The 14,464-nt window shown below is 52.1% G+C and overlaps 2 protein-coding genes across 2 annotated transcripts; one reads left to right on the forward strand and one right to left on the reverse strand.

Moving 5' to 3' along the window:
- The first annotated feature begins 1,128 nt into the window (after positions 1-1,128).
- Prickle3 (prickle planar cell polarity protein 3) lies at positions 1,129-11,145 on the forward strand. The gene is made up of 9 exons (XM_048461369.3): positions 1,129-1,275; positions 2,402-2,487; positions 3,326-3,509; positions 6,764-6,877; positions 7,211-7,348; positions 8,234-8,437; positions 8,529-8,715; positions 9,450-9,749; positions 10,311-11,145. The coding sequence occupies exons 1-9, from the start codon at positions 1,234-1,236 to the stop codon at positions 10,910-10,912; spliced, it is 1,857 nt and encodes a 618-aa protein (XP_048317326.1). The 5' UTR covers positions 1,129-1,233; the 3' UTR covers positions 10,913-11,145.
- Plp2 (proteolipid protein 2) lies at positions 11,130-14,456 on the reverse strand. The gene is made up of 5 exons (XM_048461373.3): positions 14,231-14,456; positions 12,932-13,084; positions 12,727-12,822; positions 12,118-12,208; positions 11,130-11,687 (listed from the first exon to the last, which is right to left on the reverse strand). Exons 1-5 carry the CDS (start codon positions 14,324-14,326, stop codon positions 11,668-11,670), a joined length of 456 nt encoding a protein of 151 aa, XP_048317330.1. The 5' UTR covers positions 14,327-14,456; the 3' UTR covers positions 11,130-11,667.
- Between the last annotated feature and the right edge of the window lie 8 nt (positions 14,457-14,464).

Genomic DNA, 14,464 nt, shown 5'->3' on the forward strand with positions numbered 1-14,464 from the left:
GGTGTGGTCCTCATGCTGATCCCTTAGCCACCACCCTTCCTGGTCCCAATGAAGTCTTGTCCTCAAATTCTCAAGGCCTCCATACCTAGGGAGACTCCACAAGACTTCATTCTACCCAAGCTCTTGTTTGTGAACCCTTCAGGTCCTGTGGTAGCTATCTTCTTTCTCTTGCCTTAGCCTAAGGAGGGTAACCAGAGACCTACCAGGTAGGGAGGCTGATTAACTGATGAAGATCCTCCCCTCCCAACCCCAGTTTCTCCCTGGACAAGGGTCAGGAAGTGACAGGGTTGTGTGTAATGGGGTTGGGGGGGGGGGGTGGAAGGGAGAGTTCCTGGGCGCCCAAGATGAAAGGCCTGTCTGACCCGTTGCCGCCTCATGCCTAATTAAAGACTCCACTGGGGCGCCTGAGTTCTGAGTTGTGGCTGCCAATACTTGACCCCTTTCTAGCCCCCAAGGCCCAGAGATGCAAGAGCAGGAAAGAGAGACCCAGCTCTGGAAGTGAGCTCAGGAAAGACAAGATCTACCTGGCTACAGAAAAATAAGGGAGCAGCGAGAAGGAAAGTTCTAAGACCTACTTGTTTGGGCTGGGATCAGTAGGCACAGTGGCTGGAGTGGATATCTTGGAGGATGTGGAACAGGCCTCGAAACCTGGCCAGTGATTTCACTCTCTTCCACATAAATCTCAGGTCTGTCTCAGAAAATGGAGTAAGTCTAGTAGGACCATGAGTGCCACAGTGCACCAGTTAGGACTGAAGATGAGGTTGGGACCATTCTTGTAACATCCATCCTGAAAAAAGGACTCTGGGAAGGGACCGAGAGGTGGCTTTGATCCTGTCCCCCAAAGCTTCCAAGATAAATTGATACTATTCGTCCAAGCAAGCATTCTAGTGTACCACTGTAATCATGTCGCCACGTCCAACAGCTTTCAAACTCTAAAGACTGTGGTACCGAGGGACACTGGAGGGTCAGCCTCCTGACACCCTGCTCTGGCTCTAGTCCTGGGATGAACTCCAACGACCAGCCGGCTTTCCAGCGAGGCACTCACTCACCTTTCAACTGGGGACAGTGCCTTAGCTACTACAGGCAGGAGGGCGGGCTCTATTTGGCGTGCTCCTCCCACCCCGGAGTCAAATTTACGGAACAGAGCTGCCAGGCCGGACGCGCCTGTGGCCTGGCGGCCCGGAGGACTTCATTCGCCTGACCCGGCTGGGCTTGACTCTGTCTAGGCGCGCCATGTTCGCGCGTGGGTCCCGGAGGCGCCGCTCCGGGCGTGCGGTGAGCAGGGCTCAAGGGCAGTGGTGGGGGTCAGGGGAAAGCTGAGGCCCGGGCGAGGGGGCAAGGCACTGGGACAGAGGGGAGGCGCCCCAGGGATGGCCTGAAAATTCCCTTCCCCAGCTTTCCTAAGACTTAGGCGCTGGGACCGAAGCACACTCGAGGATGCAGAAACGTGTAGAAATGGTGGCTCAGCTCTCTAACACATCTCTCACACGTTTTATCACCCGTTGCAATCTGGGGACACCCCCTTTCCTGTGAATTAATCCTAAAGTTGAAAATGGGGTCTTGGGATTTGAAGTTGAGCAGGGACGCCCTGAGCTCTTGAGTAAAGTACCTCATACATTGGGGAACTGTAAAATAAGGGGGGAGGGGGTGTCCTTCACTCGTGAGTACCAAGACTCAATGAACCAAGATTTGTATAAGATTTCCAAACTTCCATGGGAGTCTGGAGGCTTTTGACTTCCTAGATAGGAGGATTTCCCCTCTTTTCTTTGGAAGATCTCTAACCAAGAAAGGTGGAGTCTGGACCAAAGAAGAGAATAGTCCTAAAGTATGAAGAGTAAAGGCAAAGATGTATTGGGATGGGACTTTCAGGATGGAACAGGGACATACTGTGGTCCTAAACATAGTGACTCCTCAGTTCCTCAGGTAGGAGAGGTGAAGCCAGGATTTGGAGGAGGGGCAGCAGAACTCCTTAGGGAAGAGCATTGTCCAGAGTTCATGGAGATCTCCTGGAAGGGTGGGTTCACAGCCGCCTACCCTGTGGAACTGGATGTTGAAGGGATCAGAATAAGACTTGAGAGGGAATACCAAGATTGGTGACCCTCCTCTGGTAAGGAGAGGACACTGACGGACCTGTCTGAGAACTAGAGAGAGACAGACCAGCCCAGACTGGAGAATTCCCTAAAGGAACATAGAGAAAAGTGGTCCCAGCTGCCCTGCCTCTGGTTTGGTTGTTTCCTCCTCCCCCGCGCTCCAGGCGCGGTCTCAGCCTGCCCAGCGCTGCCCCCAGAAAGACAGGCCCCAGCCTGCGGTTGCGAGCCTGGGAGTGGAGGAACGGGCGTTGACGTCTCCCTCCCTACTCCCGCACCTTATTTCGCCTTGCATCTGCCCCCACCCACTACAGCCTCCCGAGGCAGAGGACCCTGCTCATGGCCAGCCCTGCAATTCCTGCAGGGAACAGTGCCCAGGCTTCCTGCTGCACGGCTGGAGGTAAGTGACCTCTTGCCTTTGTCAGAGCCCTGCTCCAAGGTTTGAGCTCCGCCCACAGAGCAGAGTTGGGAAAGAAACCTAAAAGTCCATTCCAGAGCCCCGCCCCCTGACTCATTCCCGAGAGACCTGTTCCCAGGAGGGTTTCACAGCCCTATTATCCCCAAAAGTATCTTCTTCAAGTCTGGGTTCCATCTCTAGAGAGATCTAGCCCCTTCCACATACTCCCTCAGCCCCCTTCTTAGGCTCAGAACTTTTCTTCTAGGCCCAGTGTTCTCTCCTCCTGGAGCTTTACACCCAAAGTCTAGGAGCCCATAGTCCACAGACTCACTGTCGTGTCCCCACTTTTCCTGTACACAAGTTCAGGGCCTCGACACAAGATCTGCCTCCAGGGGTCCCCCACAGAGTGCAGAATCTTTCCCTAGGAAATTCCTTGATTTGTGACACCAGTCTGAACCCCGGAGTCCCGCCCCTGTTGCCCAGAGACTCTGACCCACGCACCAGAGCTGGTTGGGTGATGTCCTTCAGACCCTGAAGCCCCACCCCTTAGTATCCTACACCAGAATCACAGCCCAACCCCCAGTCCTCTAGGCCCCTGTGTTCCTGACCTGTCATCATCCAGAGCCTGGCACAGCCAGTGTCCCATGGCCTGGTCACAAGCAAAGTCAAACCTTGGCTTAGCCCCAACTCCTGTCATCCCTGGCCTCAGGCACATAGCTCTGTCCCAGCTCTGAACCCTCTAGTGTTAAGCTCCCTGGCTTGCCCTTCTGCCGTGCCTGGGCTGCCTAGGGAGCGGGGTGGGCAACTCCTTAGTAACTGACTCCTATCCTGGCTCTCACAGGAAGATCTGCCAGCACTGCAAATGCCCACGGGAGGAGCATGCAGTGCACACTGTGCCTGTGGACCTAGAGCGCATCATGTGCCGGCTCATCTCGGACTTCCAGCGCCACTCCATTTCTGATGACGACTCAGGCTGTGCCTCAGAGGAGTATGCCTGGGTACCCCCTGGCCTTAAGCCGGAGCAGGTGACCGAAGGCTGGCCACCCACTCTCCTTCTCCAGTGGGTGCACACAGATGCATTTGAGCGCAAATTTATTTCTGGAGGAATGCGGGAGTGTGGTCCAACTGTCAGCGTCTCTGTTCTGAGTGATCGCTGGGCCAGTTCCCCTGGGTCCTGCTCACTTGTCATCCCATTTCTTTTTTTCTTTTTTTAAAGGTGTGTGTGTGTGTGTGTGTGTGTATGCGTGCACCAGGTGTGTATGGGTACCTAAAGAAGCCAGAGAGGGTATCAGATCCCTTGGAAGTGGACTTACGGCGGAGGGGCGTGGCGGGGGGTCACCTGTCATGAGTGTTCTGGGAACTGAGTTCCAGTTCTCTGGGTGAGCGCGAGAGCACTTTCAACCACTAATCATCTCTCCAGCCTCATCTCTAGCCTGCCCAGTAATCCAGACTTGATCTCAGCCCCTTATCACATCACCATGGATGCATCCATTCAGTTATTACTGCGCAGCGATTGTATGTCAGACCTGTCTAGGTCCTGAGGGCAGTAAAGAAACCATAAAACAAAGACTGGGGATACGGCTCAAGACTAGCGCATTTGTCCTAGCATGCACACAGCCTTGAGTTCCATCCAGCACTAAAATGCACACAGATGCACATGCATGTGGACTCTTATTTTCCTACATGGGCATACCAAAATCTAAAGATGCTCTTCTCTTACATAAAATTATGCAGTAATGTATACAAACCTATGCCTTATGCAAAATGGCATACATTTGTGTAGAACCTACAAGCATCTTCCCATACACTTTAAATCTTCCCTAGATTATCTAACACTTGGTATGCTGTAAATGCTCTAAGTAGTTGTGTTATTTCTGGCCTGGGGTTGTAGCTCTAGTGTGAAGAACTTGCCTAACATGTGCAAAGCCTTGGACTACTCCAAAACCGGAAAAAAGGATGATGTTCAGGAAAAAATAGCTGGATGTGGTGATACATGCCTGTAGTCCCAGCACTGGGGAGCTGGAAGCAGAGGATTGCCACAAGTTCAAGGCTGTATAAAATACCAGGCCAATCAGGGCTATATCTTTATAAGATATATAAGACCCTATCTTGAAAAAAATAGCAATAATGGTAAAAAAAAATCTGCGTGTAGGTGTTCAGTTCATATGGATCTTTTAAAAATATCTTTGTTTAGTCAAACCCTCAAATATGGAACTCTTAGATGGAGAGGGATGACTTGTGTCAGGTGCTTGAAGGGCTATGGAATAAAAAAAGAAAATTGAGGAGCAGAGAGTGAGGGTAGCCAGGACTATAAATAGACTGTCCAGGCAAGCCCTGGCTGAGCCGCCCTGAAGAAGGGGAGGCTGTGAGCTTTGCAGAAGTCTGAGGTTGGCACAGGCCAGGCAAAGTGAGCAGGGAGCACAGCGACAAGATGTGCTTGGCACATCTGTGTGAGGACATGTGAGGAGCCCGGTGTGGCAGGAGCAGGCTGCGGGAAAGGTCAGAGGGACTGCAGGTTATGGGGAGAACTTTGTTCTGACTGAGGGGGAAGGCTCAGGAGGGTTGTGAAAAGAAGAGGGACATGATTTGTCTTATTGTGTAATAGTATAGCTGGTTGCTCTAACAGTCTGTAGCGCTGAGGGTGGAAGCAAGACAGTGCGAGGAAGCTGTCAACGGTCTGGGTGACTGCTGAGAGAGGCTTGTTTTGGGAAATACATGGAGTGCTAGGAATAACACACTGGGCCTTTGCACATGCTAGGCAGTTGCACTACTGAGTGTGGGATCCTACTAGCCTCATTCTGAATACATTATCTTTTGTTGTCTGCGGAGGATTTTCTGAGACAGGGCTTTGTAGCCCTTGATTGGTGTGGAACACACTATGTGACCCAGCCCAGGCTAGACTACTTAATAAGACCCCAGTCTTTGAGAAAAGAAACTGAGCAAGGCAGACATGTCAGATCTTGAGTTCATGGTCAGCCTGGTCTACAGAGCAAGTTCCAGGACAGCCAGGACTATGCAGAGGAACCCTGTTTAGGAAGGAAGGAAGGAAGGAAGGAAGGAAGGAAGGAAGGAAGGAAGGAAGGAAGGAAGGAAGGAACTGAAAGCCAGGTACAATTTCACAGGCCTTCAGTCCCAGCACTCAGGATGCTGAGGCAGGTAGATCTCTATGAGTTCAAGGCCAACCTGGTCTACAGATTAAGTTCCAGGACAGTTAGGGCTACATAGTGGGACCATGTACACACTCTGTGTGTGTGTGTGTGTGTGTGTGTGTGTGTGTACATACATACAGTAATGGTTAGAGTAAGACTGAGTGAAGAGTGAAAGATGAGCTTAAAGATGAGTAGATGAACTGAGTAGTATGAAAAAAGCCAAGGCAAGCCAGGCATGGCGGTCCACGCCAGTATTCTCAGCACTCAGGAAACAGAGGACAGCCTGATCTAAATAGCAAGTTCCAAAGCAGCAAGAGCTACATACTGAGACCCCTACCTCAAATAGGAAAAGGGAGAGAAGGGGAGGGGAGGGAAGGAAGAAAAAAAGAAAGACAATCAAGAGCATGTTTGAGTGGCAGTTGGTGGTGCTAGTTAGATAGCCAAATTACCTAGGACTTGGGGAGAGGCCACAGGGCTGCATGTGGACACCTTAGCCAGCAGATGATAGTTACAGCCATGAAGACACATGCAGTTTCTAAGAAGGCACATATAGGCACGGGCAAAAGGTTCAAGTACTAAGCCCCATAACTGTGCCATATTCAAGTGTCCACTAGTTGAGCAATTTAAAGGATCCGAAGAACATCCAGTGAGGAAGGAAGGAAACCGGGGCTATGTGCTATTCTGGAGGCCAAAGGAAGAAACTGTTGCCAGGAAGAGAGAGTAATCAGCTAGACCCAGAACCACTGATGGTCTGACCAATGAGGACTAAGACTTGAACAATGATTTTTACAAAGCAGACATCCCCAGGGACCTTAACAGTTTTGCAGATGGTCAGGGCCAGAAGCCGAACTGGAGTGGGCTCAAGATACAATGGGAGCAGAGGAAGTAGAATACCTGGGAATGCACACAACTCTCTTGAGAAGTTTTGCTATAAAGGGAAGAAGGAAGCAGGTTTGCTCTGTGGGTCATTTCAACCGTTCAGGAGCTTTGGGAAAGAGGATGGCATCAGGAGAAGCGCTCTTCAGGTGGTTTTAATTTTCCTATAGAACCAGGGAGCCATGACCACTCTGTCTCCTGGTTCACCCCTAACTGTAATTGTTTTCTTCTCTCACCCTTCCGTGTCCTCCCAGGTTTACCAGTTTTTCAGCTGCCTCCCAGAGGATAAGGTCCCCTACGTCAACAGTCCTGGGGAGAAATACAGAATAAAGCAGCTGCTGCACCAGCTGCCCCCACATGACAGCGAGGTGAGGAGTGGAGAAGACAGGATGGACCTACCAGGAGTGGGGTACAGCCTGGACAGATTCAGGACAACTGGAAAGAAATGGGCAGGGTCAGCTAAGAAAAGGTGAGCTGAGCTGAAATGAAAGGCCTAGGAAAGCAGGAGTCAGAAGGGGACATTCCTTGACCAAATGTAGCTGAGCCTTGAGAGACAGGTGAGGAATGGGTATTTCCAGTAGGTGGCACCATATATATGTGTCTATGTACATACATACACACATACATACATACATACATACATGCCTAGAAGTAAACTCTGTAAGCATGGACAAAGTCTAGAAAACTCCTCCTCTCCCCAGGCACAGTATTGTACGGCCCTGGAAGAGGAGGAGAAGAAAGAGTTGCGAGCCTTCAGCCAGCAGCGAAAGCGGGAGAATCTGGGACGGGGCACCGTTCGAATCTTCCCAGTGACCATTAATGGGGCTATCTGCGAGGAGGTGAGCTACAGAAGACCTCAGCAAGTGGAGGCCCTGAGGCCTACTACTTAACACCCAGTGGGGGTGTCTCTGGAGCCCTCTGATGAATAGAGCTTATCCCTTAGACACACCACTGTCGGGTCCAAGTTGTCTCTAAGAAGGCCTTGACATATATTTCTGTCTTTTTGGTCATCTTGTGATCGGGACTTCTTAATTAAGATCTGGCCCACATAGCTGGGCATGGGGGCTCACACCTGTAATCTCGACATTTGGGAAGCTGTAGCAGGATTGTTGTAAGTTCAAGGGCAGCCAGGGTACGTAGTAAGACCCCATCTCAAAGCAAAGAACTGACTTACAAGCCCATCCCCAACAATGCAAATTAATAACAGCAATAAGTAATAAACTTATGTGTAGTGGTGGAACCTGAGTCCTGATGTAGAGCCCTCCACAGTAGGCGGGATTTGTCTCCAAGGCCATCCCTGGTGGGTGGAAACCTGTCCTTGAAACTATTTGGTGAAGTCCCTTGTTTGAGACCTCTGGGTGGAGACTGTGTCTATAACACCTCCTCTGGACCCAGCTTAAGATTTCCCCCAGCCCCTAGAGGACAGTTTGTACATAAGGCCACCCATGTAGTTAAGGTCCTCTCCTTATGGCTTTCCCATGAGCAGAGTCACTCTCTTATGTGTCCCTTGCCTCCATGTGAGTGAGAACTATCTCAAATTTATCCCATAGGTGGTGCTAGTTACTGGAAAAATCAGGAGTTCAAGGCCAGCCACAGCTGTGTATTAAATTCAGAGCCAACCCAGGCTACATGAGACCTTGTCATAGGTTCAAGTTGTCACACGTTTGGCTGACTCCATCCGTCTGACTATCTTGGTGACTGTGATAGTGTCTGTTATTTGGCAGTGTGGAAAGCAAATCGGAGGCGGGGACATTGCAGTATTTGCCAGTCGAGCAGGCCTTGGTGCCTGTTGGCACCCTCAGTGCTTCGTGTGCACCACCTGCCAGGAGCTGCTGGTTGATCTCATCTACTTCTATCATGCTGGCAAGGTCTACTGTGGGCGCCACCATGCTGAATGCCTGCGCCCTCGCTGCCAAGCGTGTGATGAGGTTCGTGCCTCCGTGGTCAGAGGTGGGAATGGAGGGTGGACGGAGGCAGAAGCCGCTCTTCTAACAGCCCCAGGTGCCCTATGCTCTGCAGATCATCTTCTCCCCTGAATGTACGGAGGCCGAGGGCCGGCACTGGCACATGGGTCACTTCTGCTGCTTCGAGTGTGAAGCTTCGTTAGGAGGGCAGCGCTATGTCATGCGTCAGAGCCGCCCCCACTGCTGCGCCTGCTATGAGGCCCGCCACGCGGAGTACTGTGATGGCTGCGGGGAACACATCGGTGGGTGAACATGATGGGACAGCACAGGGAGTGTATGAACAGCTAGGCCATGGCCCCGGTCACTGTCCCTATCTCCCTCCTTCTCCCTCCTACCCTCCTGCCCTCCCTCCCTTCCTTTGGTGCTGGAGATGGGACTCAGACATACTCAACAGATTTTCTGCCACTGAGCTATACTCCCCCAACCCGTATGCCATGCCTTCTAAATCCCACCTACATATCAGTCCCCCACTACACACCTAAATACACCTGCAGAGAATCCTGAGTGTACTGCTCAGAGCTCCGCTCTATTCTTTCCCACTCTCTACCCTCAGCCTACCTGAAGTCCTATGTTCTAAAACTGGCTTCTTTCCCAGCAAATCCATGTCTCGCCCAAGTCCTGCCTCCACCAAGCAGGCCTCTTTTCAGGTCCTGCCTTCCATTTGCCTTCTACCTGAAGCTGCCTGGCACCTGTAATGCCCGCATATTACAGCTGAGTGCCCATCTGTGCTCTTTAAATGAGCTTCCTCGGAAAGAAAGAGGAGACGACACCATTGCCAGCCCCTCTCCAAGAGATAAGGAAGATGAGGGCCAAATCTCACATTATCTGCCTTCTCCAGAGAAAGGGCCCCTTCCGGATGTGGGAAGGAAAATCAGGGTACCCTATCTCAAATCCCCCACCTCTTCCTAAGAGCCCGCTTAAGAGGGGTAGCCTACGGGTGCTGCCACAATTTTCTCATTCATGTTGGGTTCCACAGGCCTGGACCAGGGTCAGATGGCTTATGAGGGCCAACACTGGCACGCTTCAGATCGTTGCTTCTGCTGTAGCTGGTGCGGCCGAGCTCTGCTGGGGCGCCCTTTCCTGCCACGCCGTGGCCTAATCTTCTGTTCACGAGCCTGCAGCCTCGGGGCTGAGACCACTGCTCCCGGGCCCGGCCGCCGCAGCTGGAGCACCAGCACAGTGACCGCACCGCTCGCAGCTTCTGCGGCTTCTTTCCCGGCTGCGGAGGGGACAGCGGAGACGACAAGCAAAGGCACCTGTACCAAGGCCGAGCCTGGTGAGCCCCAATTCTGCCCTGCCTTACCTGGGCTGCCCAGCCTTGCCCTGAAGCATTCTTGCTCCCAAATAGCTGGGCCCATCCTCCTTCTCCGTGCCATTTCAGGCCTAATCTCTAGCCCTAACTCTACCCGTCTGTTGACTAGCCTGGGTCTGCCCAACACCTGCCCATAGGACACCTCAACTGGTCCCATCTTGAGCCCAAGTGTGTATTTTCCACACTTCCTCCAACTGGTCACCCTCCATCCACTGCACCCAGGATTCCCCCATTCCATCTCAAACCAAATCTACTCCAGCCTTTGATATGTCCCCTTCTGGCCAATCCACCCATTGGCGGACCACAACCCAAACACCAAACCTAACCCACTCATGCTAATTTACTTCCTACCCTTCTCTCCACCTAAAGCCTGCACCAACAGTCAGACTTTGAAGCATCCCATCCCTGACCCCTGCTCCACTTCCCAGTCCGGGTAGAGGGAAAGAGGCATTTCCAAGTCTTCCCTCAGGTAAAGGCCAAACAGAGCAGGCAGATACCAGAAGTCTTTCATCTTTCTTTTTATAGCTGCAAGCCCCAACGAACCCTCCCGCTTTCTGAGAGGGGCCCCGCACCGCCACTCTATGCCTGAGCTGGGACTCCGCAGTGCTCCTGAGCCACCTACTGAAATCCCTGGACATCCTGCCCTGCTCCCAGATGATAATGCCTTTGGCCGCCAAAGTACCCCGCGTGTCAGCTTTCGCGACCCTTTGGTGTCTGAGGGCGGGCCCCGACGGACCCTGAGTGCACCTCCAGCCCAACGCCGAAGGCCGCGAAGTCCCCCACCTAGGGCCCCCAGCTGCCGCCACCGCCGAAGTAGGCGCCGACGCCGCGGGAGCCACCATCACCATCACCATCCTGGCAGACATGGCCACCATCGATGTAATGTGGGATCGGGTTCGGATTCAGGATCCTGTTCCAGCTCACCCTCTAGCCCCAGTTCAGAGTCCTCTGAAGATGATGGCTTCTTCCTGGGGGAACGTATCCCGCTGCCCCCTCACCTGTGCAGGTCCAGGACCACTCAGGACACTGCCACTGAAACCTTTAACTCCCCAGCCCCGCCACTCGCCCAGGTGTCTCACTCAGTGACGCCTCGGCAGACCCGAGACAAGAACTGCACCGTGGCTTGAAGGCAGGCAGTTTAATGGACTCTATTATCTAGTCAGTGTACACCATGATTCCCCTCACTAAGTCATGGCCCCGTTTCCACCCTCTGTTTGTATTAGTGAAACAATGCTATAGTTGTTTTAAAAAACAACGGGCCTGGCTTCTTTGCTCCAATGGCTTCACCACAGTTTCCCTCTTCCTGATGCTAACATGCATTTGATGAAAAAATTAACTTATTCGTTATAGATTTTAACAATCTGTTTATTATTTATTTAGCCCTTCACAGCTCACCCCACACAGAGAAAAGGTTATTTGTAGTGGGTCACTCATTTTGTGGCTTATGTGGGGGAATGGTTCAAGCAGAACTCAAATCAGCTGCTGGTACTGCAGAGCAAAGGGGGACCTAGGCATACCCGAAAAGGTGACCACACCCAGGAGGGTTGATTGGCAGACTGGAAGACAACACTCTCCCAACAAAGGCACTTTTCCAGGGGATAGAGCTCAATGGAGACTGCTTGCCTAGTATGCAGTTCAATCTCCTGGACCATAAGCACTTCAGTGGGGTCAGAGAATTGGCTGGGAGTGTTGTGGAAACAGGAGGAGGTATTTTTTTAAAACAAGGTCTCACTGCATAGCCCAGGCTGACCTCGAACTCACAGAGATCCATGCATCTCTGCCTCCTGAGTGCTTGGATTAAAGGCATGTGCCACCGGACCCGGCAAGAGGAAGTTTTCGGTGGAGGAGCTATTTGCAGGTAGCAGAGACAGATAGATGAGGGTCACGGGCCATCTGTGGGGTCTGCAAAATGAAGAAAGCACTGGTAGATCCTCGTGCTCATTTTTACCAACAGCAATGCTGACACACTTATGGTACCTACAGGCGCAAAAGTCCTAAGTATAAATATGGGACAGATTTGGCATTCATACCCTTCGCAAGAAGGTCCTTTCCCTTTTTTCTTTTCCATTTTTCTTCTTTTCTCTCTTTTAAGTTTTGAGACAGGGTCTCACTATGTAGCTCTGGCTGTTCTGGAACTCACTATGTAAACCAGGCTGGCCTGGAACTCACAAAGATCCACTTGCCTCTGCCTCCAGAGTGATGGGATTAAAGGTGTTTGTCGCCTAGCCCTTTCCCCTCCTTTCCCTCACCCCGCCCCCCCCATTCAACATGCACACACATGAAAGCAGGCATATACACACACATATATATTCTCTCTCTCTCTTTCTCTTACCAGTAGGGGCTGCTGTATGTCTTTGCTGCTTGAGAGGAAAGGTGAAGTAGGCATCACAGCCAAAGAGCAATGTAGCAAATATGCCCAGCACCTGAGAAGACAGGAGTGAGGGGACTGGATTAGAGAATGTACCTACTCAATCTCTGCGTCCTGTATCCACCTCCAGGGACTGGCCCACATAGTACAGTGACTCCAGCCCTACGCTAGGAAACCAGGGACCACCAGGGAAAGGCCCCCAGGAGTCTGAATACTTACTACCCCACTGTCTCCCCAGTTATCTCAGCACACGACAGTCACCCCCATTGCTTCATATGTAGAAGGCATGTGTCATACTACATTTGAGACAAAATTCTAGTAGATGGTAGCCTAACATATTGACAAAGGAACTGCCATTTTGTGCTTCTCACAAAGGTCTCTGTGTCAGACACGGGACAGACAGTGTTTTATGGCAAATGATCTTAGTAGATAAAAATCACTGCTAGGGCCAGACTTCGCCACAAATCCTGAGAGCAACTTTGGCCTGGTGTGGTGGCTCACACCCTCCTGCAGAAGCCCCTAGATCCTCAAACCCTTATTCCTGTGCTTTGGATCTGCTTCTTGGACCCTTACCCCAGCAGCGATTCTCGAGCCTCCATTTCCATCTACAAGGACAACAATGGAGGTGATCAGGTAGAGGATAGCCGCGATGAGGGATCGGAAAAAGTCCTGTGAAGTGGATGGAGAAAAAAAAGTCATTTCAGCACCCAGTGGCCTTCAGATCATTCCAACTTCCCAACCCCTTGGCCACCCTCTGCAATGTCGACCCCTTCCTCACAGTCCACGGCCAGTTGATGAATGATATCTTGGAGTGCAGATCACACATGTAGAAGACAAATAAGACAGCAGCAAAGATCATCTCCACCACCGACAGGGAGGAGTATGCGGACGTAGAAGCGCTGAAGCAAATCAAAATCACCAGGCACAGTACCTGAGAGGGGGCCCAGGAGACCTCAGTCAGTCGCGGGTTCAAAGCAACGGTTTAAATTACAAAAGAGGGATCTCAAACTCAAATTCCATCAGAAAAAAAAAATTAAATCCACTTCCCAAGGCTGGCTACATAGTTCTGTAGCCCAGCATTTGCTTAATGTGTGGGAGGCCCTAGGTTCTGCGCACTCAGCAGAGAGAGTTGGGGGTGGGAAGGAAAGAAAAAATTCAGTTTCTCAAAGAAGTACCAGGAGTGAGAAAAATGACTGCTAAACACCTCTCGCACGTGCTCGCTGTTCTCCAAGCATCGTTCAAGAGTTTTAAATGTCTTATTTCATCACAACCATCAAATGAGCTAGGTTCTATTCTATTTTACACATGAGAAACTTGAGTCATAGAGAGGTTAAGTGGCTTGCCCAGGGTCACCAAGAAAGAAGCAGAATTATGTGCTTTGGTTCCCCTTTCCCTGAGGGGAGTGGCTCTGCCAGGTGTTGCTGCTGGCGCCAGCGTCCATGCCTTTAGGGGAGGGACGTGCGGTTCCCCAGGCAACCCCTTTGGGAAGGAGTGAGACTGACACTAGAAGGGCAGGGCTCCGTTAAAGGCGCCGCACCGATTTTATAAGTGACCCAAAGGCAGTGTCCACTTGGAGAGGGATGGAAAACCAAAGTTCCCTATAACCATCCAAAGAGCTAAGGACCTCCCATCCAGTCCCAAACTGGCAAGGGAGAACTGGCGAAGGGTGGAGCGCCCAACCCTAGGGGACTAGTTCTACCCCACCCCAACAGGCCCCGCCTTTGGGCACGTTGCCAGCCCGCCAGCTAGTGCCCAAGACGGCCACGCCCTGCCACGAGAGGCTCCCACTCCCCAGGACCCCTTCTCCGCGTCCTCTATGAGTCTACGCCCCCCCACGCCGAGTCCCCAACATAAGTTATAGATTCTTCGCTTCACCAGTGCACCACCAGCTCTCTACTTCGCCCAAGCTCCACCGATCGCCGTACCCTGGCTTCGATCCTCCTCTACGAACTCACCCACCTGCACCCCACTGCCAACCAGCCTGGCCACGTGCCTGCCTCAACCCGAACAGTCCAGTACCGAGCGGTCCAGCCTGTACACCCGGCCTCTGCCCACCCTCCGGTCCCGGAGCACTCACAATCTCAGCAAACAGGAAAAGTCCCTTTTTGGTACGCGAGAAGCTGGTGCAGGCTAACCAGCAGCCAGGGGCTGAGAGGCGCTCAGAGTCCGCCATGGTGTGTGCTGGAGTCGCTGGGACACAGAAGCTGTTTTCTGGCTCACGAGTTCGAAGTCGCTGCACGCCCAGCCGTTTGTCCCGCCGTCTGGCCGGGAAGGGGGCCCCCGGGCAAAGGAGGGAATGAATCACCGCGCC

Source organism: Myodes glareolus, chromosome X (genome assembly GCF_982192425.1).
Source record: "Myodes glareolus chromosome X, mMyoGla1.1, whole genome shotgun sequence".
Classification (NCBI taxonomy): domain Eukaryota; kingdom Metazoa; phylum Chordata; class Mammalia; order Rodentia; family Cricetidae; genus Myodes; species Myodes glareolus.

Bases quoted from the DNA above. Each gene is read 5' to 3' on its own strand.
- Prickle3 (XM_048461369.3), top strand. From the start codon at position 1,234: ATGTTCGCGCGTGGGTCCCGGAGGCGCCGCTCCGGGCGTGCG. The intron at 7,349-8,233 runs GTGAGCTACAGA...GTTATTTGGCAG, and splicing joins ATGGGGCTATCTGCGAGGAG to TGTGGAAAGCAAATCGGAGG. The intron at 8,716-9,449 runs GTGGGTGAACAT...TGGGTTCCACAG, and splicing joins TGGCTGCGGGGAACACATCG to GCCTGGACCAGGGTCAGATG.
- Plp2 (XM_048461373.3), bottom strand. From the start codon at position 14,326: ATGGCGGACTCTGAGCGCCTCTCAGCCCCTGGCTGCTGGTTAGCCTGC. The intron at 12,823-12,931 runs GTGAGGAAGGGG...TCCACTTCACAG, and splicing joins TCATCAACTGGCCGTGGACT to GACTTTTTCCGATCCCTCAT. The intron at 11,688-12,117 runs GTAAGAGAAAGA...TTCATTTTGCAG, and splicing joins ACATACAGCAGCCCCTACTG to ACCCCACAGATGGCCCGTGA.